At 32.8% G+C, this 24,458-nt stretch overlaps 1 protein-coding gene across 3 annotated transcripts in view; it reads left to right on the top strand.

Annotated features, from left to right (window-relative positions):
• Positions 1 to 24,458, top strand: part of LOC142345741 (phosphoinositide 3-kinase regulatory subunit 4-like) — a 428,489-nt gene that overhangs the window by 359,406 nt on the left and 44,625 nt on the right. For all 3 annotated transcript variants that reach the window (XM_075398038.1, XM_075398039.1, XM_075398040.1), the window contains 2 exons: positions 22,857 to 23,108; positions 23,797 to 23,944. In XM_075398038.1, coding sequence (XP_075254153.1) covers positions 22,857 to 23,108; positions 23,797 to 23,944 — 400 coding nt within the window. The remainder of the gene's footprint in view (positions 1 to 22,856; positions 23,109 to 23,796; positions 23,945 to 24,458) is intronic.

Raw genomic sequence — 24,458 nt, 5'->3', positions numbered from 1 at the left:
GCATGTAATCGAAGGAATTTATAAGACTTCAGGTAAGTGTCTAGTGAAGAGTTGTCTCTACCTATAAGACCACCATATGGTCTCGACTTGAGAACTATTTCCAAGTTAATTTCTGGGTCCAGATAAAGACATGCTGCCAAAAAGTATACAAATCGTTCACTATATTCCGGATAGTCGACTTTTATTTGTTCGTAAATTTCATGAATGTTTTTCAAATCTACTGTCGCTATGGTTGTCATGCTGATTCTCAAACAGAAAAATAAATAAATGAACAAAAGTTACTTTTATGTGTGAAAATAATAAAGTTGACAAAAATTGACTTTTTTCAAGAAAATTTTTCTATCTTTTATAAGAGACACATTAACTGAGAAGTTTTTTCAAGTCAACAAAAAATCAGTTTTGAGTGCTCTTTCATAGCGCAAAATCAATTTCAGACCATTTTAGGACTTTCAAAAACTTTGAAAATTTTTCGAAAAAAATTTGAAAATTTTTCAAACTTTTTCAAGTATGCCTCTCATGGTCTCAAAGATAAAAAAATTAAAGTTACTACAACAGGCTATAACCATAGTCTAAGCACTCCGTACTACGCATTCTTTCTTCTGAAATACACATTGGAGCAGCCGGTGTCTGCCATGTTACTGTAGGGCGGGGGGTCCGGACACCCCCCTACAAGAACTCTCACCACCGAAAAACTGATTTTCTCTTAGTGAAAGCAAGTTTTTTGGTTAAGTTTTGCCAGTCAACTTAACCCAAGAACTTCTCTCAGGCTGGCGAAACTTAACCAAAAAACTTGCTTTCACTAAGAGAAAATCAGTTTTTCGGTGGTGAGATTTCTTGTAGGGGGGGGGGGTCCGGACCCCCCCCCCCCTACAGTAACATGGCAGATATTTATACTACTCCAATCTGTCGGCTATATTCTGAAAATTGCCGCTAAAAAGGATGGCAGGCCGGCAAATCTTCGTCAAGAAAGCAAGCAAAAAGCTTAAAAAATTTAACAAATTTTGAACGAATTTTCAGATGGGAGCGAAAAGATTGTGTAACAAAAAGTGAAAAATGATTAAAAAAAAAGTTTATCAAAGGCGAAACTAATGTTTCATATTTTTCGTGAAACATTATGAAGTTGATTGCTAGAAATACATAGTTGAGGGAGTTTTCTCTGCGCTTGAAGTTGGCAGCGAGAAAGAGAAACATAGTGAGGTATTTCGAAAAACTTTAGGAAAACTACTGGAAACTTAAGGCCTGTCTCAAAATCGTTTTTTTTAGAGCTTGTTTTGAATCTAACCGAAGAAGCAAATTTTATTAATGTCGCGAAGCAATAGCGGCTATTATTGGAGACATCGTGGTTTTATACAATTCAAGGAATTTGAATTGCATTGGGGCGCTGTGTTTTTTCAAGATGTATTCACACATTTTCATGATTTTTGAAGTCAAAATGGAGTAGTGATTTTTTGGTCACGTCGAAACAGGAAATGGAGCGAAAAAGCGAGGATAAACAGGTAAAGCCCAGCGGGCATTAAGTTTCATTAGAGGCACAAAGTGGGCTTCAGTAGTCTTCCAAGTGCTTAGAGTGGTTCTGCTGCTGCGCTGGCCTTAATTTAAGGTTAAAAGGTCATTTTTAGTGTTTGGGCTTAAAATGTTGCAAATGTTTAGGTTTTTGTAATTTTTTGTTTGATTAGTCTTAAGTTGAAGTTTTTAAGAGTTGATAAAGGCCTTTTGCGAGACAAAAGTACTTGCTATGTCTATTTTATGAGCTAAATGGTTTGGTACTACAAAGAGAAACGCGCAAAATAATACTAATTTTTGCAATTTTTTTCAAGTTTTTTTTTTAAATTTGTCATTTTTGAATTTTTCCTGCTTTAGGGGCCACGGAATCTCCTTTAAGGTTTGATAATTGGCACTGCATAGTTTATTGTGACAATGGATTGGTTTTCAACATTGTAGTGTTTCGAATTTTTGCATTATTTAAAATAAAATCTGCAATTTTTTCAGGTTTTCTAAAGTTTTTGTCAATTTTTGATGTTTGTCCATTCTCAAGTATCAGAAAACCTATTTTACGGTCTGAGAAAAAGTTATTGCTGCTTTTGTTTTTTTCAATGGATTTGTTTTCAACAATTTAACCTTTCGAGTTTTAGAAATTTTTTGATAGAATTTGCAATTTTTTTTCAAGTTTTTTCAAAACATTTGTCTTGCCTCAGTAGCCAAGTAACCTCATCCAGGGATTGATATGTTATTAATAGCCCCCCTCATCTTCTCAGCCGGCTATTATAGCGCTCCTATTTTTTCTACTTCGTCGAACTCTTTTCGCTCTACCATTTTGCCGCTTTTTTTAGCATTTTGCGTGAAATCTTTTTGACTTCTCTAGGCTAGTTTCTCTCTTCTCTCATTCTGCTAAAAGTGAATTTGAACATCAATTGATCAGCAAACCAATTCAAAATGAACAGAGTCATAATAAAAAATTGAAGTCAGAAATAGAAACGGGATAAACCCATAAAGCCCAAGTTTAGATGCCCGCTATTTGAACGTCGTTCCTATAAGTCTGAGTTACCTTGCTCTTATACTTATTGAAATATTTAGGTTTTTATAATTTTTTGTTTGATTAGTCTTAAGTTGAAGTTTTTAAGAGTTGATAAAGGCCTTTCGCGAGACAAAAGTACTTGCTATGACTATTTTATGAGCTAAATGGTTTGGTACTACAAAGAGAAACGCGCAAAATAATACTAATTTTTGCAATTTTTTTCAAGTTTTTTTTTTAAATTTGTCATTTTTGAGTTTTTCCTGCTTTAGGGGCTACGGAATCTCCTTTAAGGTTTGATAATTGGCACTGCATAGTTTATTGTGACAATGGATTTGTTTTCAACATTGTAGTGTTTCGAATTTTTGCATTATTTAAAATAAAATCTGCAATTTTTTTAGGTTTTGTAAAGTTTTTGTCAATTTTTGATGTTTGTCCATTCTCAAGTATCAGAAAACCTATTTTACGGTCTGATAAAAAGTTATTGCTGCTTTTGTTTTTTTCAATGGATTTGTTTTCAACAATTTAACCTTTCAAGTTTTAGAAATTTTTTGATAGAATTTGCAATTTTTTTTCAAGTTTTTTCAAAACATTTGTCTTGCCTCAGTAGCCAAGTAACCTCATCCAGGGATTGATATGTTATTAATAGCCCCCCTCATCTTCTCAGCCGGCTATTATAGCGCTCCTATTTTTTCTAATTCGTCGAACTTTTTTTCGCTTTACCATTTTGCCGCTTTTTTTAGCATTTTGCGTGAAATCTTTTTGACTTCTCTAGGCTAGTTTCTCTCTTCTCTCATTCTGCTAAAAGTGAATTTGAACATCAATTGATCAGCAAACCAATTCAAAATGAACAGAGTCATAATAAAAAATTGAAGTCAGAAATAGAAACGGGATAAACCCATAAAGCCCAAGTTTAGATGCCCGCTATTTGAACGTCGTTCCTATAAGTCTTAGTTACCTTGCTCTTATACTTATTGAAATATTTAGGTTTTTATAATTTTTTGTTTGATTAGTCTTAAGTTGAAGTTTTTAAGAGTTGATAAAGGCCTTTCGCGAGACAAAAGTACTTGCTATGACTATTTTATGAGCTAAATGGTTTGGTACTACAAAGAGAAACGCGCAAAATAATACTAATTTTTGCAATTTTTTTCAAGTTTTTTTTTTAAAATTTGTCATTTTTGAGTTTTTCCTGCTTTAGGGGCCACGGAATCTCCTTTAAGGTTTGATAATTGGCACTGCATAGTTTATTGTGACAATGGATTTGTTTTCAACATTGTAGTGTTTCGAATTTTTGCATTATTTAAAATAAAATCTGCAATTTTTTTAGGTTTTGTAAAGTTTTTGTCAATTTTTGATGTTTGTCCATTCTCAAGTATCAGAAAACCTATTTTACGGTCTGATAAAAAGTTATTGCTGCTTCTGTTTTTTTCAATGGATTTGTTTTCAACAATTTAACCTTTCAAGTTTTAGAAATTTTTTGATAGAATTTGCAATTTTTTTTCAAGTTTTTTCATAACATTTGTCTTGCCTCAGTAGCCAAGTAACCTCATCCAGGGTTTGATATGTTATTAATAGCCGCCCTCATCTTCTCAGCCGGCTATTATAGCGCTCCTATTTTTTCTACTTCGTCGAACTTTTTTTCGCTTTACCATTTTGCCGCTTTTTTTAGCATTTTGCGTGAAATCTTTTTGACTTCTCTAGGCTAGTTTCTCTCTTCTCTCATTCTGCTAAAAGTGAATTTGAACATCAATTGATCAGCAAACCAATTCAAAATGAACAGAGTCATAATAAAAAATTGAAGTCAGAAATAGAAACGGGATAAACCCATAAAGCCCAAGTTTAGATGCCCGCTATTTGAACGTCGTTCCTATAAGTCTTAGTTACCTTGCTCTTATACTTATTGAAATATTTAGGTTTTTATAATTTTTTGTTTGATTAGTCTTAAGTTGAAGTTTTTAAGAGTTGATAAAGGCCTTTCGCGAGACAAAAGTACTTGCTATGACTATTTTATGAGCTAAATGGTTTGGTACTACAAAGAGAAACGCGCAAAATAATACTAATTTTTGCAATTTTTTTCAAGTTTTTTTTTTAAAATTTGTCATTTTTGAGTTTTTCCTGCTTTAGGGGCCACGGAATCTCCTTTAAGGTTTGATAATTGGCACTGCATAGTTTATTGTGACAATGGATTTGTTTTCAACATTGTAGTGTTTCGAATTTTTGCATTATTTAAAATAAAATCTGCAATTTTTTTAGGTTTTGTAAAGTTTTTGTCAATTTTTGATGTTTGTCCATTCTCAAGTATCAGAAAACCTATTTTACGGTCTGATAAAAAGTTATTGCTGCTTCTGTTTTTTTCAATGGATTTGTTTTCAACAATTTAACCTTTCAAGTTTTAGAAATTTTTTGATAGAATTTGCAATTTTTTTTCAAGTTTTTTCATAACATTTGTCTTGCCTCAGTAGCCAAGTAACCTCATCCAGGGTTTGATATGTTATTAATAGCCGCCCTCATCTTCTCAGCCGGCTATTATAGCGCTCCTATTTTTTCTACTTCGTCGAACTCTTTTCGCTCTACCATTTTGCCGCTTTTTTTAGCATTTTGCGTGAAATCTTTTTGACTTCTCTAGGCTAGTTTCTCTCTTCTCTCATTCTGCTAAAAGTGAATTTGAACATCAATTGATCAGCAAACCAATTCAAAATGAACAGAGTCATAATAAAAAATTGAAGTCAGAAATAGAAACGGGATAAACCCATAAAGCCCAAGTTTAGATGCCCGCTATTTGAACGTCGTTCCTATAAGTCTGAGTTACCTTGCTCTTATACTTATTGAAATATTTAGGTTTTTATAATTTTTTGTTTGATTAGTCTTAAGTTGAAGTTTTTAAGAGTTGATAAAGGCCTTTCGCGAGACAAAAGTACTTGCTATGACTATTTTATGAGCTAAATGGTTTGGTACTACAAAGAGAAACACGCAAAATAATACTAATTTTTGCAATTTTTTTCAAGTTTTTTTTTTAAAATTAGTCATTTTTGTGTTTTTCCTGCTTTAGGGGCCACGGAATCTCCTTTAAGGTTTGATAATTGGCACTGCATAGTTTATTGTGACAATGGATTTGTTTTCAACATTGTAGTGTTTCGAATTTTTGCATTATTTAAAATAAAATCTGCAATTTTTTTAGGTTTTGTAAAGTTTTTGTCAATTTTTGATGTTTGTCCATTCTCAAGTATCAGAAAACCTATTTTACGGTCTGATAAAAAGTTATTGCTGCTTTTGTTTTTTTCAATGGATTTGTTTTCAACAATTTAACCTTTCAAGTTTTAGAAATTTTTTGATAGAATTTGCAATTTTTTTTCAAGTTTTTTCAAAACATTTGTCTTGCCTCAGTAGCCAAGTAACCTCATCCAGGGTTTGATATGTTATTAATAGCCGCCCTCATCTTCTCAGCCGGCTATTATAGCGCTCCTATCTTTTCTACTTCGTCGAACTCTTTTCGCTCTACCATTTTGCCGCTTTTTTTAGCATTTTGCGTGAAATCTTTTTGACTTCTCTAGGCTAGTTTCTCTCTTCTCTCATTCTGCTAAAAGTGAATTTGAACATCAATTGATCAGCAAACCAATTCAAAATGAACAGAGTCATAATAAAAAATTGAAGTCAGAAATAGAAACGGGATAAACCCATAAAGCCCAAGTTTAGATGCCCGCTATTTGAACGTCGTTCCTATAAGTCTGAGTTACCTTGCTCTTATACTTATTGAAATATTTAGGTTTTTATAATTTTTTGTTTGATTAGTCTTAAGTTGAAGTTTTTAAGAGTTGATAAAGGCCTTTCGCGAGACAAAAGTACTTGCTATGACTATTTTATGAGCTAAATGGTTTGGTACTACAAAGAGAAACACGCAAAATAATACTAATTTTTGCAATTTTTTTCAAGTTTTTTTTTTAAAATTAGTCATTTTTGTGTTTTTCCTGCTTTAGGGGCCAGGGAATCTCCTTTAAGGTTTGATAATTGGCACTGCATAGTTTATTGTGACAATGGATTTGTTTTCAACATTGTAGTGTTTCGAATTTTTGCATTATTTAAAATAAAATCTGCAATTTTTTTAGGTTTTGTAAAGTTTTTGTCAATTTTTGATGTTTGTCCATTCTCAAGTATCAGAAAACCTATTTTACGGTCTGATAAAAAGTTATTGCTGCTTTTGTTTTTTTCAATGGATTTGTTTTCAACAATTTAACCTTTCAAGTTTTAGAAATTTTTTGATAGAATTTGCAATTTTTTTTCAAGTTTTTTCAAAACATTTGTCTTGCCTCAGTAGCCAAGTAACCTCATCCAGGGTTTGATATGTTATTAATAGCCGCCCTCATCTTCTCAGCCGGCTATTATAGCGCTCCTATTTTTTCTACTTCGTCGAACTCTTTTCGCTCTACCATTTTGCCGCTTTTTTTAGCATTTTGCGTGAAATCTTTTTGACTTCTCTAGGCTAGTTTCTCTCTTCTCTCATTCTGCTAAAAGTGAATTTGAACATCAATTGATCAGCAAACCAATTCAAAATGAACAGAGTCATAATAAAAAATTGAAGTCAGAAATAGAAACGGGATAAACCCATAAAGCCCAAGTTTAGATGCCCGCTATTTGAACGTCGTTCCTATAAGTCTGAGTTACCTTGCTCTTATACTTATTGAAATATTTAGGTTTTTATAATTTTTTGTTTGATTAGTCTTAAGTTGAAGTTTTTAAGAGTTGATAAAGGCCTTTCGCGAGACAAAAGTACTTGCTATGACTATTTTATGAGCTAAATGGTTTGGTACTACAAAGAGAAACGCGCAAAATAATACTAATTTTTGCAATTTTTTTCAAGTTTTTTTTTTAAATTTGTCATTTTTGAGTTTTTCCTGCTTTAGGGGCCACGGAATCTCCTTTAAGGTTTGATAATTGGCACTGCATAGTTTATTGTGACAATGGATTTGTTTTCAACATTGTAGTGTTTCGAATTTTTGCATTATTTAAAATAAAATCTGCAATTTTTTTAGGTTTTCTAAAGTTTTTGTCAATTTTTGATATTTGTCCATTCTCAAGTATCAGAAAACCTATTTTACGGTCTGATAAAAAGTTATTGCTGCTTTTGTTTTTTTCAATGGATTTGTTTTCAACAATTTAACCTTTCAAGTTTTAGAAATTTTTTGATAGAATTTGCAATTTTTTTTCAAGTTTTTTCAAAACATTTGTCTTGCCTCAGTAGCCAAGTAACCTCATCCAGGGTTTGATATGTTATTAATAGCCGCCCTCATCTTCTCAGCCGGCTATTATAGCGCTCCTATTTTTTCTACTTCGTCGAACTCTTTTCGCTCTACCATTTTGCCGCTTTTTTTAGCATTTTGCGTGAAATCTTTTTGACTTCTCTAGGCTAGTTTCTCTCTTCTCTCATTCTGCTAAAAGTGAATTTGAACATCAATTGATCAGCAAACCAATTCAAAATGAACAGAGTCATAATAAAAAATTGAAGTCAGAAATAGAAACGGGATAAACCCATAAAGCCCAAGTTTAGATGCCCGCTATTTGAACGTCGTTCCTATAAGTCTGAGTTACCTTGCTCTTATACTTATTGAAATATTTAGGTTTTTATAATTTTTTGTTTGATTAGTCTTAAGTTGAAGTTTTTAAGAGTTGATAAAGGCCTTTCGCGAGACAAAAGTACTTGCTATGACTATTTTATGAGCTAAATGGTTTGGTACTACAAAGAGAAACGCGCAAAATAATACTAATTTTTGCAATTTTTTTCAAGTTTTTTTTTTAAATTTGTCATTTTTGAGTTTTTCCTGCTTTAGGGGCCACGGAATCTCCTTTAAGGTTTGATAATTGGCACTGCATAGTTTATTGTGACAATGGATTTGTTTTCAACATTGTAGTGTTTCGAATTTTTGCATTATTTAAAATAAAATCTGCAATTTTTTTAGGTTTTCTAAAGTTTTTGTCAATTTTTGATATTTGTCCATTCTCAAGTATCAGAAAACCTATTTTACGGTCTGATAAAAAGTTATTGCTGCTTTTGTTTTTTTCAATGGATTTGTTTTCAACAATTTAACCTTTCGAGTTTTAGAAATTTTTTGATAGAATTTGCAATTTTTTTTCAAGTTTTTTCAAAACATTTGTCTTGCCTCAGTAGCCAAGTAACCTCATCCAGGGTTTGATATGTTATTAATAGCCGCCCTCATCTTCTCAGCCGGCTATTATAGCGCTCCTATTTTTTCTACCTCGTCGAACTTTTTTTCGCTTTACCATTTTGCCGCTTTTTTTTAGCATTTTGCGTGAAATCTTTTTGACTTCTCTAGGCTAGTTTCTCTCTTCTCTCATTCTGCTAAAAGTGAATTTGAACATCAATTGATCAGCAAACCAATTCAAAATGAACAGAGTCATAATAAAAAATTGAAGTCAGAAATAGAAACGGGATAAACCCATAAAGCCCAAGTTTAGATGCCCGCTATTTGAACGTCGTTCCTATAAGTCTTAGTTACCTTGCTCTTATACTTATTGAAATATTTAGGTTTTTATAATTTTGTTTGATTAGTCTTAAGTTGAAGTTTTTAAGAGTTGATAAAGGCCTTTCGCGAGACAAAATTACTTGCTATGACTATTTTATGAGCTAAATGGTTTGGTACTACAAAGAGAAACGCGCAAAATAATACTAATTTTTGCAATTTTTTTCAAGTTTTTTTTTTAAAATTTGTCATTTTTGAGTTTTTCCTGCTTTAGGGGCCACGGAATCTCCTTTAAGGTTTGATAATTGGCACTGCATAGTTTATTGTGACAATAGATTGGTTTTCAACATTGTAGTGTTTCGAATTTTTGCATTATTTAAAATAAAATCTGCAATTTTTTTAGGTTTTCTAAAGTTTTTGTCAATTTTTGATATTTGTCCATTCTCAAGTATCAGAAAACCTATTTTACGGTCTGATAAAAAGTTATTGCTGCTTTTGTTTTTTTCAATGGATTTGTTTTCAACAATTTAACCTTTCGAGTTTTAGAAATTTTTTGATAGAATTTGCAATTTTTTTTTCAAGTTTTTTCAAAACATTTGTCTTGCCTCAGTAGCCAAGTAACCTCATCCAGGGTTTGATATGTTATTAATAGCCGCCCTCATCTTCCCAGCCGGCTATTATAGCGCTCCTATTTTTTCTACTTCGTCGAACTTTTTTTCGCTTTACCATTTTGCCGCTTTTTTTAGCATTTTGCGTGAAATCTTTTTGACTTCTCTAGGCTAGTTTCTCTCTTCTCTCATTCTGCTAAAAGTGAATTTGAACATCAATTGATCAGCAAACCAATTCAAATTGAACAGAGTCATAATAAAAAATTGAAGTCAGAAATAGAAACGGGATAAACCCAAGTTTAGATGCCCGCTATTTGAACGTCGTTCTTATAAGTCTTAGTTACCTTGCTCTTATACTTATTGAAATATTTAGGTTTTTATAATTTTTTGTTTGATTAGTCTTAAGTTGAAGTTTTTAAGAGTTGATAAAGGCCTTTCGCGAGACAAAAGTACTTGCTATGACTATTTTATGAGCTAAATGGTTTGGTACTACAAAGAGAAACGCGCAAAATAATACTAATTTTTGCAATTTTTTTCAAGTTTTTTTTTAAAATTTGTCATTTTTGAGTTTTTCCTGCTTTAGGGGCCACGGAATCTCCTTTAAGGTTTGATAATTGGCACTGCATAGTTTATTGTGACAATGGATTGGTTTTCAACATTGTAGTGTTTCGAATTTTTGCATTATTTAAAATAAAATCTTCAGTTTTTTTAGGTTTTCTAAAGTTTTTGTCAATTTTTGATGTTTGTCCATTCTCAAGTATCAGAAAACCTATTTTACGGTCTGAGAAAAAGTTATTGCTGCTTTTGTTTTTTTCAATGGATTTGTTTTCAACAATTTAACCTTTCGAGTTTTAGAAATTTTTTGATAGAATTTGCAATTTTTTTTCAAGTTTTTTCAAAACATTTGTCTTGCCTCAGTAGCCAAGTAACCTCATCCAGGGTTTGATATGTTATTAATAGCCGCCCTCATCTTCTCAGCCGGCTATTATAGCGCTCCTATTTTTTCTACTTCGTCGAACTTTTTTTCGCTTTACCATTTTGCCGCTTTTTTTAGCATTTTGCGTGAAATCTTTTTGACTTCTCTAGGCTAGTTTCTCTCTTCTCTCATTCTGCTAAAAGTGAATTTGAACATCAATTGATCAGCAAACCAATTCAAAATGAACAGAGTCATAATAAAAAATTGAAGTCAGAAATAGAAACGGGATAAACCCAAGTTTAGATGCCCGCTATTAGAACGTCGTTCTTATAAGTCTTAGTTACCTTGCTCTTATACTTATTGAAATATTTAGGTTTTTATAATTTTTTGTTTGATTAGTCTTAAGTTGAAGTTTTTAAGAGTTGATAAAGGCCTTTCGCGAGACAAAAGTACTTGCTATGACTATTTTATGAGCTAAATGGTTTGGTACTACAAAGAGAAACGCGCAAAATAATACTAATTTTTGCAATTTTTTTCAAGTTTTTTTTTTTAAATTTGTCATTTTTGAGTTTTTCCTGCTTTAGGGGCCACGGAATCTCCTTTAAGGTTTGATAATTGGCACTGCATAGTTTATTGTGACAATAGATTGGTTTTCAACATTGTAGTGTTTCGAATTTTTGCATTATTTAAAATAAAATCTGCAATTTTTTTAGGTTTTCTAAAGTTTTTGTCAATTTTTGATATTTGTCCATTCTCAAGTATCAGAAAACCTATTTTACGGTCTGATAAAAAGTTATTGCTGCTTTTGTTTTTTTCAATGGATTTGTTTTCAACAATTTAACCTTTCGAGTTTTAGAAATTTTTTGATAGAATTTGCAATTTTTTTTTCAAGTTTTTTCAAAACATTTGTCTTGCCTCAGTAGCCAAGTAACCTCATCCAGGGTTTGATATGTTATTAATAGCCGCCCTCATCTTCTCAGCCGGCTATTATAGCGCTCCTATTTTTTCTACTTCGTCGAACTTTTTTTCGCTTTACCATTTTGCCGCTTTTTTTAGCATTTTGCGTGAAATCTTTTTGACTTCTCTAGGCTAGTTTCTCTCTTCTCTCATTCTGCTAAAAGTGAATTTGAACATCAATTGATCAGCAAACCAATTCAAAATGAACAGAGTCATAATAAAAAATTGAAGTCAGAAATAGAAACGGGATAAACCCAAGTTTAGATGCCCGCTATTTGAACGTCGTTCTTATAAGTCTTAGTTACCTTGCTCTTATACTTATTGAAATATTTAGGTTTTTATAATTTTTTGTTTGATTAGTCTTAAGTTGAAGTTTTTAAGAGTTGATAAAGGCCTTTCGCGAGACAAAAGTACTTGCTATGACTATTTTATGAGCTAAATGGTTTGGTACTACAAAGAGAAACGCGCAAAATAATACTAATTTTTGCAATTTTTTTCAAGTTTTTTTTTAAATTTGTCATTTTTGAGTTTTTCCTGCTTTAGGGGCCACGGAATCTCCTTTAAGGTTTGATAATTGGCACTGCATAGTTTATTGTGACAATAGATTGGTTTTCAACATTGTAGTGTTTCGAATTTTTGCATTATTTAAAATAAAATCTGCAATTTTTTTAGGTTTTCTAAAGTTTTTGTCAATTTTTGATATTTGTCCATTCTCAAGTATCAGAAAACCTATTTTACGGTCTGATAAAAAGTTATTGCTGCTTTTGTTTTTTTCAATGGATTTGTTTTCAACAATTTAACCTTTCGAGTTTTAGAAATTTTTTGATAGAATTTGCAATTTTTTTTCAAGTTTTTTCAAAACATTTGTCTTGCCTCAGTAGCCAAGTAACCTCATCCAGGGTTTGATATGTTATTAATAGCCGCCCTCATCTTCTCAGCCGGCTATTATAGCGCTCCTATTTTTTCTACTTCGTCGAACTTTTTTTCGCTTTACCATTTTGCCGCTTTTTTTAGCATTTTGCGTGAAATCTTTTTGACTTCTCTAGGCTAGTTTCTCTCTTCTCTCATTCTGCTAAAAGTGAATTTGAACATCAATTGATCAGCAAACCAATTCAAAATGAACAGAGTCATAATAAAAAATTGAAGTCAGAAATAGAAACGGGATAAACCCAAGTTTAGATGCCCGCTATTTGAACGTCGTTCTTATAAGTCTTAGTTACCTTGCTCTTATACTTATTGAAATATTTAGGTTTTTATAATTTTTTGTTTGATTAGTCTTAAGTTGAAGTTTTTAAGAGTTGATAAAGGCCTTTCGCGAGACAAAAGTACTTGCTATGACTATTTTATGAGCTAAATGGTTTGGTACTACAAAGAGAAACGCGCAAAATAATACTAATTTTTGCAATTTTTTTCAAGTTTTTTTTTTTAAAATTTGTCATTTTTGAGTTTTTCCTGCTTTAGGGGCCACGGAATCTCCTTTAAGGTTTGATAATTGGCACTGCATAGTTTATTGTGGCAATGGATTGGTTTTCAACATTGTAGTGTTTCGAATTTTTGCATTATTTAAAATAAAATCTTCAATTTTTTTAGGTTTTCTAAAGTTTTTGTCAATTTTTGATGTTTGTCCATTCTCAAGTATCAGAAAACCTATTTTACGGTCTGATAAAAAGTTATTGCTGCTTTTGTTTTTTTCAATGGATTTGTTTTCAACAATTTAACCTTTCGAGTTTTAGAAATTTTTTGATAGAATTTGCAATTTTTTTTCAAGTTTTTTCAAAACATTTGTCTTGCCTCAGTAGCCAAGTAACCTCATCCAGGGTTTGATATGTTATTAATAGCCGCCCTCATCTTCTCAGCCGGCTATTATAGCGCTCCTATTTTTTCTACTTCGTCGAACTTTTTTTCGCTTTACCATTTTGCCGCTTTTTTTTTTAGCATTTTGCGTGAAATCTTTTTGACTTCTCTAGGCTAGTTTCTCTCTTCTCTCATTCTGCTAAAAGTGAATTTGAACATCAGTTGATCAGCAAACCAATTCAAAATGAACAGAGTCATAATAAAAAATTGAAGTCAGAAATAGAAACGGGATAAACCCATAAAGCCCAAGTTTAGATGCCCGCTATTTGAACGTCGTTCCTATAAGTCTTAGTTACCTTGCTCTTATACTTATTGAAATATTTAGGTTTTTATAATTTTGTTTGATTAGTCTTAAGTTGAAGTTTTTAAGAGTTGATAAAGGCCTTTCGCGAGACAAAAGTACTTGCTATGACTATTTTATGAGCTAAATGGTTTGGTACTACAAAGAGAAACGCGCAAAATAATACTAATTTTTGCAATTTTTTTCAAGTTTTTTTTTTTAAAATTTGTCATTTTTGAGTTTTTCCTGCTTTAGGGGCCACGGAATCTCCTTTAAGGTTTGATAATTGGCACTGCATAGTTTATTGTGACAATAGATTGGTTTTCAACATTGTAGTGTTTCGAATTTTTGCATTATTTAAAATAAAATCTGCAATTTTTTTAGGTTTTCTAAAGTTTTTGTCAATTTTTGATATTTGTCCATTCTCAAGTATCAGAAAACCTATTTTACGGTCTGATAAAAAGTTATTGCTGCTTTTGTTTTTTTCAATGGATTTGTTTTCAACAGTTTAACCTTTCGAGTTTTAGAAATTTTTTGATAGAATTTGCAATTTTTTTTTCAAGTTTTTTCAAAACATTTGTCTTGCCTCAGTAGCCAAGTAACCTCATCCAGGGTTTGATATGTTATTAATAGCCGCCCTCATCTTCTCAGCCGGCTATTATAGCGCTCCTATTTTTTCTACTTCGTCGAACTTTTTTTCGCTTTACCATTTTGCCGCTTTTTTTAGCATTTTGCGTGAAATCTTTTTGACTTCTCTAGGCTAGTTTCTCTCTTCTCTCATTCTGCTAAAAGTGAATTTGAACATCAATTGATCAGCAAACCAATTCAAAATGAACAGAGTCATAATAAAAAATTGAAGTCAGAAATAGAAACGGGATAAACCCAAGTTTAGATGCCCGCTATTTGAACGTCGTTCTTATAAGTCTTAGTTACCTTGCTCTTATACTTATTGAAATATTTAGGTTTTTATAATTTTTTGTTTGATTAGTCTTAAGTTGAAGTTTTTAAGAGTTGATAAAGGCCTTTCGCGAGACAAAAGTACTTGCTATGACTATTTTATGAGCTAAATGGTTTGGTACTACAAAGAGAAACGCGCAAAATAATACTAATTTTTGCAATTTTTTTCAAGTTTTTTTTTTTAAATTTGTCATTTTTGAGTTTTTCCTGCTTTAGGGGCCACGGAATCTCCTTTAAGGTTTGATAATTGGCACTGCATAGTTTATTGTGACAATGGATTGGTTTTCAACATTGTAGTGTTTCGAATTTTTGCATTATTTAAAATAAAATCTTCAATTTTTTTAGGTTTTCTAAAGTTTTTGTCAATTTTTGATGTTTGTCCATTCTCAAGTATCAGAAAACCTATTTTACGGTCTGATAAAAAGTTATTGCTGCTTTTGTTTTTTTCAATGGATTTGTTTTCAACAATTTAACCTTTCGAGTTTTAGAAATTTTTTGATAGAATTTGCAATTTTTTTTCAAGTTTTTTCAAAACATTTGTCTTGCCTCAGTAGCCAAGTAACCTCATCCAGGGTTTGATATGTTATTAATAGCCGCCCTCATCTTCTCAGCCGGCTATTATAGCGCTCATATTTTTTCTACTTCGTCGAACTTTTTTTCGCTTTACCATTTTGCCGCTTTTTTTAGCATTTTGCGTGAAATCTTTTTGACTTCTCTAGGCTAGTTTCTCTCTTCTCTCATTCTGCTAAAAGTGAATTTGAACATCAATTGATCAGCAAACCAATTCAAATTGAACAGAGTCATAATAAAAAATTGAAGTCAGAAATAGAAACGGGATAAACCCAAGTTTAGATGCCCGCTATTTGAACGTCGTTCTTATAAGTCTTAGTTACCTTGCTCTTATACTTATTGAAATATTTAGGTTTTTATAATTTTTTGTTTGATTAGTCTTAAGTTGAAGTTTTTAAGAGTTGATAAAGGCCTTTCGCGAGACAAAAGTACTTGCTATGACTATTTTATGAGCTAAATGGTTTGGTACTACAAAGAGAAACGCGCAAAATAATACTAATTTTTGCAATTTTTTTCAAGTTTTTTTTTAAAATTTGTCATTTTTGAGTTTTTCCTGCTTTAGGGGCCACGGAATCTCCTTTAAGGTTTGATAATTGGCACTGCATAGTTTATTGTGACAATGGATTGGTTTTCAACATTGTAGTGTTTCGAATTTTTGCATTATTTAAAATAAAATCTTCAGTTTTTTTAGGTTTTCTAAAGTTTTTGTCAATTTTTGATGTTTGTCCATTCTCAAGTATCAGAAAACCTATTTTACGGTCTGAGAAAAAGTTATTGCTGCTTTTGTTTTTTTCAATGGATTTGTTTTCAACAATTTAACCTTTCGAGTTTTAGAAATTTTTTGATAGAATTTGCAATTTTTTTTCAAGTTTTTTCAAAACATTTGTCTTGCCTCAGTAGCCAAGTAACCTCATCCAGGGTTTGATATGTTATTAATAGCCGCCCTCATCTTCTCAGCCGGCTATTATAGCGCTCCTATTTTTTCTACTTCGTCGAACTTTTTTTCGCTTTACCATTTTGCCGCTTTTTTTTTTAGCATTTTGCGTGAAATCTTTTTGACTTCTCTAGGCTAGTTTCGCTCTTCTCTCATTCTGCTAAAAGTGAATTTGAACATCAATTGATCAGCAAACCAATTCAAAATGAACAGAGTCATAATAAAAAATTGAAGTCAGAAATAGAAACGGGATAAACCCAAGTTTAGATGCCCGCTATTTGAACGTCGTTCTTATAAGTCTTAGTTACCTTGCTCTTATACTTATTGAAATATTTAGGTTTTTATAATTTTTTGTTTGATTAGTCTTAAGTTGAAGTTTTTAAGAGTTGATAAAGGCCTTTCGCGAGACAAAAGTACTTGCTATGACTATTTTATGAGCTAAATGGTTTGGTACTACAAAGAGAAACGCGCAAAATAATACTAATTTTTGCAATTTTTTTCAAGTTTTTTTTTAAAATTTGTCATTTTTGAGTTTTTCCTGCTTTAGGGGCCACGGAATCTCCTTTAAGGTTTGATAATTGGCACTGCATAGTTTATTGTGACAATGGATTGGTTTTCAACATTGTAGTGTTTCGAATTTTTGCATTATTTAAAATAAAATCTTCAGTTTTTTTAGGTTTTCTAAAGTTTTTGTCAATTTTTGATGTTTGTCCATTCTCAAGTATCAGAAAACCTATTTTACGGTCTGAGAAAAAGTTATTGCTGCTTTTGTTTTTTTCAATGGATTTGTTTTCAACAATTTAACCTTTCGAGTTTTAGAAATTTTTTGATAGAATTTGCAAGTTTTTTCAAAACATTTGTCTTGCCTCAGTAGTCAAGTAACCTCATCCAGGGTTTGATATGTTATTAATAGCCGCCCTCATCTTCTCAGCCGGCTATTATAGCGCTCCTATTTTTTCTACTTCGTCGAACTTTTTTTCGCTTTACCATTTTGCCGCTTTTTTTTTTAGCATTTTGCGTGAAATCTTTTTGACTTCTCTAGGCTAGTTTCGCTCTTCTCTCATTCTGCTAAAAGTGAATTTGAACATCAATTGATCAGCAAACCAATTCAAAATGAACAGAGTCATAATAAAAAATTGAAGTCAGAAATAGAAACGGGATAAACCCAAGTTTAGATGCCCGCTATTTGAACGTCGTTCTTATAAGTCTTAGTTACCTTGCTCTTATACTTATTGAAATATTTAGGTTTTTATAATTTTTTGTTTGATTAGTCTTAAGTTGAAGTTTTTAAGAGTTGATAAAGGCCTTTCGCGAGACAAAAGTACTTGCTATGACTATTTTATGAGCTAAATGGTTTGGTACTACAAAGAGAAACGCGCAAAATAATACTAATTTTTGCAATTTTTTTCAAGTTTTTTTTTAAAATTTGTCATTTTTGAGTTTTTCCTGCTTTAGGGGCCACGGAATCTCCTTTAAGGTTTGATAATTGGCACTGCATAGTTTATTGTGACAATGGATTGGTTTTCAACATTGTAGTGTTTCGAATTTTTGCATTATTTAAAATAAAATCTTCAGTTTTTTTAGGTTTTCTAAAGTTTTTGTCAATTTTTGATGTTTGTCCATTCTCAAGTATCAGAAAACCTATTTTACGGTCTGAGAAAAAGTTATTGCTGCTTTTGTTTTTTTCAATGGATTTGTTTTCAACAATTTAACCTTTCGAGTTTTAGAAATTTTTTGATAGAATTTGCAAGTTTTTTCAAAACATTTGTCTTGCCTCAGTAGTCAAGTAACCTCATCCAGGGTTTGATATGTTATTAATAGCCGCCCTCATCTTCTCAGCCGGCTATTATAGCGCGCCTATTTTTTCTACTTCGTCGAACTTTTTTTCGCTTTACCATTTTGCCGCTTTTTTTTTTAGCATTTTGCGTGAAATCTTTTTGACTTCTCTAGGCTAGTTTCGCTCTTCTCTCATTCTGCTAAAAGTTAATTTGAACATCAGTTGATCAGCAAACCAATTCAAAATGAACAGAGTCAGAATAAAAAATTGAAGTCAGAAATAGAAACGGGATAAACCCATAAAGCCCAAGTTTAGATGCCCGCTATTTGAACGTCGTTCCTTTAGGTCTTAGTTACCATCTCTTATGCTTATTGGTATTGATAGTAGCCCTTGTAGCCTCTCTCTAAGAAACAGAAGTATGTTCAACTACGAAATGCCATCAATATAAATCGGACTTAAAAATGGTTTTGTACAATCTTTTTTTTCGATATCTTCTATTCTTTCAATCCCAATCATGCTTACTGGAATCAACGGCGGCTATTTTTCGGCAATCTGCCGGGTATGTTTAGATAGCTGCTAGGGAGCATTTGAATGGTTTTCCTTATTCTAATTGAACGAAATTCTTTTTAAATTTGAAATTTTTTCTAAAACTTATTAACTATCGATCTTTGAGCCAATGAATTTTTTATGACTTGGAAATGGGGTTTCTGGATAGCCTCTAAAGATAGAGAAATGATTCTAAAGATGTTAATATCACGATTTTCAGCAATATTTCATTAAAATTTGTAGATTTCATTTTTTTAAAAAATTTTTTTTGCCTTAGGGTTAAAAGTTTTAGCAATGAGTATATTTTTGTTTAATTTGTTTGATTATTTTAATTTCACAATTGTTTTAGATGATTTTGTGTATATTTTGGCTGGCATTTTTCAACTGATCTGCTGATCAATAGAGTACTTTTAAGTTTCTCATTCAAGTCTTTGAATTGTATTTCAGGACTTGTCCTGCTATGTTTTTTTTGTAGCTGTAATCTGAGCGTGGAGCAATATTGCGGTGCTCTTGGGTTATTTGTTTCGTCGTCTGACGCTCTTTTTGTTTTACATTTGTTAACACAGCCAAGCTGAATTAAATTTTCTGAATCACTTCTTCCTCCCACTAACGGCGTTTGCGGGCGTGACGTCATTTCTCGTTCTCTCTCTCTCTCTCTCTCTTTCTCTCTCTCCATCTCTCTTTCTCTCTCTAGCAAAGGTTTTAAGTTCTTTTTCGTGATTAGATTTTGATCATACGTGACATACTTCACTCAATAAAATGACTTGCACTTTAAAACTTAAGTTTAATTTGAATTAGTTTTAGGTCAAAGGAACTCATATGTGCAGTAAAGGTCCGTAATAAAAGGCTTGTGAAATGAATTTTAACAATTTTTATTATTTTATTGCTGAATGTTTTTTACATAGCATTTTGAGCGGCGTTGATTTTCAATTTAGATCAATATTTTTTTCTATTATACGGCACGCAAGTCTGTTCTTTCGCAGCTATTCCGGCAATCTGCCGGCTATGTTTAATTGGTCAAGATTTGTGATACGGCCATATGATGTAACAATCACTTCAAATCTGTGGTTTTTGTTCATTCGCGTGATTAAATTGTGGTCACATGAAGGTCAAAGATATCAGGTCAAATAAATGTGTGTCACTCTAATTGAAGTGTATTTGACGGCAGCTAATCAGCAATAAGTTGAATATTCCTAATACAACAGCTCAGCATATTTTTAATAGCCGCACAGCGATAGCTGGGGCTATTATTGGCCTTCTCTTGGTTTTTTTTTATTTCGTCGTCATGATTTTTGTTTCGTCGACCATATGACGTCATACCCACTTTAAATCTGCTTTTTGTTCATTCGTTCATGCAATTTCATTTGAAGTGCATGTGTGACGTCATTTTTCGCTCTTAGTGGAGCGAGTTGTTTTGTTCATTCGCGTAATTAAATTTTTGGTCACACGTGACTTACCTCACTCTCAAAAATGACTTCCTCACTTTGAAATTGACTTTTATTTACTTTAATTCAAAGAGATAAGGTCAAATGGGTGTGTGTCACTCTAAATGGTTATTTGAGAGCAGCTAATAGAGGCAGCAAAAACTTATACAGATTTATAATCAAAATCTAACATATCAGCCTTCAATCGAAAGACGATTTTTTTGGTCTGTCTTTTTTACTGTTTTTTTCTTTTGAGACTGCAGATCTACAAAGCTATTGCGGCTATTTTCTGGCAATCTGCCAGCTATGTTTAAAAAATTCTTTTTGGGTCTGTTTCTTTTACCATATTTTTGAGGCTGCAGATCTTTGAAGCTATTGGGTCTATTTTCTGGAAATTTGCCAGCTATGTTAATTTGATAGTAGTTTTTTTTTGTATTCTTCAGTAACAGTTATATTTGTCTTGTGGTCTTTTATGCAATTTTTCGTTTGACCAATTTTGTCCTACTTGTAAATTTTTTGTCTGAGTCGTAAAAGAGTGACCCCCTCAGTTACCCCTAACCCCCGACCTCCCACACGAGAAACCTACCCCCATCGCTTGACCTGCCTCCTCCATCGCTTGAAGACCTCCCCCACCTTCTTAATTGCTTCTTCCCCTACCCATTGCTTGACCACTCCAACCCAATAACGCCAGCCCCCTTGATGCTAGCATCCCTAAGCCCCAGCTGGCTACTACTAAAGCCAACCACTCGCCTGTCGTTGGAGACCAATTGCCTGACGTTAGTCGGTTATGTTTCTTCTTCGGTCACTGAAATTTCTATGAATTATAGTTAATCGCTGATTAATATCTGCCGTTAGCCTCTCAGTGACTATTATTTAGGCGCTCTCCTTCTTACATTCACTTTACTTTTAATCACATTTTTTCACATGATTCATGACTTTGACTTTTCACTTACCTCACTCACTGTTTCGAGTTGATTTTAAATTAGTTCACTCATTAAAATACGCAATGTGGCAACTATAGTCAAGGTCAAAAGATCAAAATTGAAAGAAGCGGAAGGAATGAATAAAGCCCTGACCTTAGGTCAATGTGAAAGGTAATAAAATTATTAAGAGTGATTGCTAGCTGTCATTATTTTTAAGCAAATTATTCATAGCCTTCAGTTTAGAAGCTGAATTTAGTATAATTTTACGATCTAACTGAAACTGCTTACCAAATTAGAACACTTTTTGACACTTAGAATCAAATTATGTCAGTGTTGTCTGTTCGTTTTTTGTTTCACTCCTAAATTAAGTCCAGTGGATTAAAAATTGAATAGTTCAAAACAAGTTTTTTGGCTTTTTCCTCTGGCCTGTTTATTCTGATTTTGTGCTTCTCGAGTAGTCCTTCATGGTCAGTAACCCGTAGGTGTTGCTGCTGTGATGACACTTGAAGGCTAGACATGGCTTTCTTCACTAAAATAAGTTTGACAATTTTCTATTTACAGGTCTTTAGTTGTTTGCTTTTAAATGTTTATTGTATATCTGCTGAGTCTTGGGTAGTTGACTGATCTAGCAGATGTTATTATGTTTCCTCCGTGAATAAGTAAAGACACTTAATAGCCAGAGAAAACACTTCCCTCGAAGTAATTGCTATCAATTTCTGTTATCTATTTTCTTGTTTTCTCAGGAATTAATTGTTATTTTGTATTTCTTTGCCAAGTTTTGGGTGTGTGACTGATGTAGATGTACTAAAGTTTTTTGCCAGAATAAAATTGGATATTTGTATTTTAGATGTTTGTGCAGAAGTTTGTTGAGAGTTGTATAGAGAATATTGTTTTTTGATTTTATCCGTCGTTTCCTTTACGGGTTTATCGGGTTTCCTGTTTATTAATAACCGCCGTCAGCCTCTCAACGTCTATTAATTAGGCTGTCTCCTTTTTAAATTCGCTTTACCTTTTGATCACGTTTATCGTTCTACATAACGCAATGCAGTAAATCCTGTCATTGTCAAAAATTGAAAATCAAACGAAACAGGATGAACCGATAAAGCCCGGTCATTGAGTCATAGTGCATTAGGTTATCAATGTTCATTATAGCAATTGTTAGCTGACAGTAGTTTTAGCTTAATAGCTTTCAGTTTAGAAGCTGAATTAAGTATTGTTTTAGAATCTAACTTTATACCGAATATGAACCTTTTTTGAAACTAAAACAAAATTCTGTCTTCCTATCTTTTCTTTTTTTTCTGCTTCAATCCCGATGTGTGTCAAGCGCGTGAAAGACGGCTGTTTTCCGGCAGTTTGTCGGATATTGAACCAATTTGGTTAAATAATTTGTAAATTGGTATAATTTTGCTGCAAACTACCTGTTTTACATGCGCTGATCATATATCTAGCCAGTATCCACCACTGTTTTTGAAAAATTTTTGTAAGTCTCATCCTTTTCATTGTTTCATTAGTGTTTTCGAACCTATCGCAGCTGTTTTCTGGTAATCACCAACTCCTTCTTTTTGCTCCTTTTAGCCTTCTGGGTTGTTATTAATGTTTGGTGTTTTTCAAGTAGTTAGTTGGCTGCTGTTTATGTGGAGTTTAACTTGGTTTTGATTCCGCCTGTTTTGTCATGATCTGATGACACATTTTGATGATTGTTTAGTCTAATATGAGTGATCTTGAGCACGAGAAAGGTGGAGCGCAAGACTGAGTAATATTGGAACTTGAATATTTCCCAATTTTAGAGTAGAAAATAACATACAATTTTCAATTTTGTTCGCATGTGCCCAGTTTAATTCTGTCTTCACTGTTTCTCGAGTTTTTAATACTTCAATACTTCATTTGAGTTTTTTGTTCATGGAACTGTGTTTAACTCTACTTCAGGATCTGTAGTTCAGGTTATGACGTTTTGGTTGGGTTAATATCAAGGCAACATAGGTTTAGCAGTAAAAGGGAATTCTGCTACTATGTTGTAAAAGCAGTTTTCTTTGTGACAGTTTGTATTTGTCAGTAATTTGGAGTGAGAAATAACATAGTAATATTCCTATTGTCGTAAAACTAATTTGTAATGGAATTATTTTAGCGGTCTGTCCTTCCAATACTGCTTTTGCCTCCTGCTCAGCCGATGGTTCCTGTCGTATCTGGAACCCTTCCAAGTGGGAGCTCAACCACCAGGACCCCCTAGACTCATCTGGAATCGTGAATCTGCGCAGAGGACCAGTAAAGAGTTTGGCATTTTTATCGGACGAAGCCATCGTGGCGTGTCTCCCAGATGCACTGCAAGTCATCAACTCGGATAGAACAACTGCAAATAGCAAAGGAGATGCCAGCAAAGGTAGATCAGACGAAAACTTCTGTTTTGAAAATATAGGTAGTTTTTTTCGTAAGGCGTATACCGGCAGTTGGAAGTATTAGCAATGTATGAAAAGTATTACTGGAAAATACTTCCTCATTCGGTATCAGTTGCCATAAAGAAGAAAATGATGCCAAGTAAATGCAATTTAATGAATTTTGTAGACACTTGGAACGCTTGCCAAATTTACACATTTTCAAGGCACTCTTCTATCGGTTTATAATCTAAATGCAATTAAATGCTCTATTCAAAAACATGCCCCCATTCAGAAAATGTTAAAATAAAAATTAAAGTCAATCGCATGTCTCATATGATTTTTTCTCACTATGCTCTCTTGGCCTCTTTATTATATTTCAACAACTCTTTAAATCAACTATTCTCCAAAAACAATCTTACTTATAGAAACGCTCAATGAGACTTAGCACGTGGTGAACTATTATCCATAAGACTATGTTGTGATAATCGCGATAAGTCAACCGGGGCTAGTGAAGCGTTGAAACTGGAATGGTAAATCTTTTTGTCAAATAAATTGAAAAATAGGCTTCTAATCTTTTCTGCATTGTTTGGTGTTTCATCAGGGCTGTTTGTAAAGTGACTGGATGAGTAACTGGATGAGTTGTGTTATCTCCCCTTGCTTTTTCGGAATAATGATCGGGCGTAAAAATTTTAGCAACCTGGAATGCTGGGTTAATTTACCCAATAGACGAGGGATTGCTTGTGTCCATGACAACCAATGAGAATGTGGTTACAGCTTCAACAAACAAGAACCTAATCTTTGGTTGGGACCTCAGAGCAAAAGGGCTGAACAATGCGTACAGGTTAACAGACTTTAAGTTTCCTTTGTCAGAATCACAGCAGCAGAACTATTTGACTAGAGCATTAAAAACCCTTTTGGGTGCTCACCATTTGAGCGCACCCGAAAACAGTCGCCCGGTAACGTATTCCTCAATTTTGCCCCAACGTGAGCAATGGGCTCAAAATTCGAGCTTTCAAGCAAAGAAAAACTAGCCAACACGCCCGAAAGTTAATGCGAAGATTTGTTCTCATCAGATTGTGAAAAAAAAACAGAAAACGCAAGCGTAAGGCATTTGTAGTATTATGATTTGCGTCGAATTTGACCGCAAAATATTAAATGATTTCAAATGCGGTCTTTTGTTTACGATTTATCGCTGGACGATTTTTGTCTGGCCCCTTTGATTAAAAACGGAATAAAACGGTAAAGCTCGTAGGGCATTAAGTGGCTTAGCAGCTCTTTTAGAGTCTTTGGCTTTTTAAATACTAAGTATGCGATTCACTGAAGCTGTTGTGGAGACATAAATTCATGCTGTGAAG

Source organism: Convolutriloba macropyga, chromosome 9, assembly GCF_964194025.1.
Source record: "Convolutriloba macropyga chromosome 9, txConMacr16.3, whole genome shotgun sequence".
Taxonomy (NCBI): Eukaryota; Metazoa; Xenacoelomorpha; order Acoela; family Convolutidae; genus Convolutriloba; species Convolutriloba macropyga.
The sequence above is the reverse complement of the archived record's forward strand: the minus strand, read 5'-3'. Positions and strand labels throughout refer to the sequence as shown.